Genomic DNA, 3,053 nt, shown 5'->3' with positions numbered 1-3,053 from the left:
GGGTATCGGGTATACGGGTACCCATTGCCATCCCTATTCCAACCAAACTTTGTAGATGAATGAATGACCGACCTAACAATTAGTGTCGATACCGTCTCGTTCGTGCGCACGTTTGACAAATGACATTGAGCAACTAACAGCGTGATCACAATAAGTGAACCACAATCTTGATACCGTGCGAATCGTGTCGATTGTTCTGTTTATGTCGATCGTGCATTCATGATGAGAGAATTTGCTGCTGGAATTTTCGCCGAAAACCTAAAATCTCTAAATTTTTTGTTCATTCATCAAGTTCTGAAATGGCACAACGTATTAAGTATGTAGCCCGCAAACACACTTAATCATTTAATCAGGCACAGAACTTGCCGTCTAACGGGATCGAACCCAGAAACTTATGATTAATATTCACATCTTATTATCGCTAGGCTAGAAGAGGAGATAAAAATGGTACAACAGATTAAATATGTAGTCGCAAGATTTTATTGTTAAAAGTATTAATTAACTACAAATTTATAAGATATTGGAAATTCTTGTAATGGAATATTTTCATTAATTCATTCTAGGGAAATTACTAAGCTAATATTTTGTGATAAATTTATATATGATATCATCGATCCTTTTGGAATAACGTCAGGAAATCTTTAACAAAAACTTACATCACAAGAACATAATACTTAGTATATATATATATATATATATATATATATATATATATATATATATATATATATATATATATATATATATATATATATATATATATGAATTTCAATGGTCAAAAACACATTTATTTCACATCTAAAATAAAAAAAAAAAGTCCAATATTTTTATATAGGAATGGGAACTGCTAGGAGTGGGTTAGCCCTTTGCAAAGTGAAACCAAATTTTTCTTCAATGTCCAGATTCTCCGGATTAACCTTGCCCTCAATCTTCCAATCAAACAAATTAATCAACGAGCCCAACACCGTCGGAAGGATTCTCATCGCTAGGGATAATCCAACACAAATTCTTCGTCCACCTCCAAAAGGAATCAATTCAAAGTCATGACCACGAACATCAATCTTGGAATCAAGAAACCTCTCCGGTTTAAATTCCATGGGATTTTCCCAGTGATCACGGTCTCGACCAATCGCCCATACATTCACCAACACGTTTACTCCCTTTGGGACGATATAGCCACACAAATCAACTTCTGTAAAAACTTGGCGGACATAAAATGGGACTGGTGGGTGAATTCTTAAAGTTTCCTTTATAACAGCTTGCAAAAATGGCAATACAGAAATATCTGACTCTTCCACTTGCTTCCCAACACCAACAACTCGCTTAAGTTCATTTTTTGCTTTCTCCATGGACTCCGGGTGTCGCAATAATTCCGTCATTGCCCACTCTAATGTGTTCGAGGTTGTTTCTGTCCCAGCGACAAAAAAATCCTGATATTAAAAAAAAAAAAACAATTTAATCATTTAAGAGTTATTGAGTCTAATGAATTTATGGTGCTTCTAACGAGGGAGGATCTGTTGTCCCAAGAGACTATCTCAATGGCTGTCTCAGATATCAAAATGATGTCGTTTTGACAAATGAGACAAATAAAAATAATATATATATGACATAAACCCTAAACCCAAAATCTTAAAAAATTATATATAAGAAATTTTATTTTAATATTCAATTTTCTCTTTTCTTTTTCATCTCTCCACTATTTTCTCTCTATGTGATAGTCTATTGGGACAGTACATCCGAAGAATTCGCTTCTAATGAACACATTAATGGGGACTCAACCTAAAATTTTAATTTTCAATTTTAGGATTCATTGCTAAAATGCATAATAATATATTTATGATGTTAATTACCAAAATATTTTCAACATATAAAATCCCATGTCTTGTTTACAAAAAAAAAAATTTATTGATTAATTTATTTTGTAAATCATCATTTCTTTCTAATATAATTTCTTTTTAATAAAAATTCCATCTAAAGTGTGATCATTTTATTGGTTAAGTAGGAAAGCAATACATTGATGGCTTAGATTAATACACTTTAAAATGTGATAAAAACATAAATAAAGTATTTTGTTTTTGTTTTTTAAGAATTCTTAAATCACCATTTTATGTGGTTAATTAAACCAATAATTAACTATATAAGAAACAACAAAAAGGGGGGAGAGTACGAACCAAACACATGTGTTTTATGTGTTGTATGTCTAGGTCTTTCGGGTTATCTTGAGAAATTTTAATAAGCATGTCGATCACATCGCCTTCAGAAATATCCCTCGACAAGGTTTTCATCACTTCCATCTTCTTATCAATAATTTCACCGAACAAACTCAACAACTTCGAAAAGTATAATGACATACGTTTGCGAATTCTTTGCGGATCGATAGCGCGCAGTGCCGGAAAATAGTCAACTAAGTTTGGTTTCCCGGACTCTAATGTAATGTTCCAAACCAAGTCCTTGAAGACTTGGGCCTCGTTGCTTTCGAAATTGGCCAAGTCAACCGAGAAAAGAATGTTGGAAAGCACATTGAGCGATGTCTGAAAGGTCTCCTTTCCAATATTAACTGCCACGCCTTGGTGGCAGCATTTTCGAACGTGGGTCATAAGCTCCTCCACTTTCCTCCGGCGGACATGTTGATTGGAATCAAGTACTCGGCCGGAGAATACGTGGGTGTGTGCGAGCTTCCTTAGGCTCCGCCATCGATCGTTTGTCGGCAACCAAATAATAGAGAGCTTGTATTCATCGCATGCACGAATAGCGTCCGGAACGAACCTATTGGAAAATGAAATGTCTTGTTTTTGTAGAACTTCTTGAGCCATGGATGGAGATGAAATTACTATGGTAGTCAATTGACCTAATTTTAATGACATAATTGGGCCATATGTTTGGGCCAACCTAGTCAGGGACCGGTGAGGTTTATCACCTAGATTGAGGAGATTTCCGATGATCGGCAACGAGATGGGGCCTGGTGGGAGACGGCGGCTTTGCCGGACTTGGACGAGGAGTTGGAGAAGAATCAAAGGGAGTACCAAATAGAAAAACACTTTCAATAATTCCAT

The 3,053-nt window shown here is 35.2% G+C and overlaps 1 protein-coding gene across 1 annotated transcript; it reads right to left on the bottom strand.

Annotated features, from left to right (window-relative positions):
* Positions 1 to 815: 815 nt before the first annotated feature.
* LOC124937083 (geraniol 8-hydroxylase-like) lies at positions 816 to 3,053 on the bottom strand. Its single transcript, XM_047477599.1, has 2 exons — positions 2,172 to 3,053; positions 816 to 1,430 (listed from the first exon to the last, which is right to left on the bottom strand). Exons 1-2 carry the CDS (start codon positions 3,051 to 3,053, stop codon positions 828 to 830), a joined length of 1,485 nt encoding a protein of 494 aa, XP_047333555.1. The 3' UTR covers positions 816 to 827.

Source organism: Impatiens glandulifera, chromosome 1 (assembly GCF_907164915.1).
Source record: "Impatiens glandulifera chromosome 1, dImpGla2.1, whole genome shotgun sequence".
Taxonomy (NCBI): Eukaryota; Viridiplantae; Streptophyta; class Magnoliopsida; order Ericales; family Balsaminaceae; genus Impatiens; species Impatiens glandulifera.
The sequence above is the reverse complement of the archived record's forward strand: the minus strand, read 5'-3'. Positions and strand labels throughout refer to the sequence as shown.

Coding starts and splice junctions, on each gene's coding strand:
- LOC124937083 (XM_047477599.1), bottom strand. CDS start 3,053: ATGGAATTATTGAAAGTGTTTTTCTATTTGGTACTCCCTTTGATTCTT. Junction 1,431..2,171: donor ACATAAAACACATGTGTTTG/GTTCGTACTCTC, acceptor TTTTAATATCAG/GATTTTTTTGTCGCTGGGAC.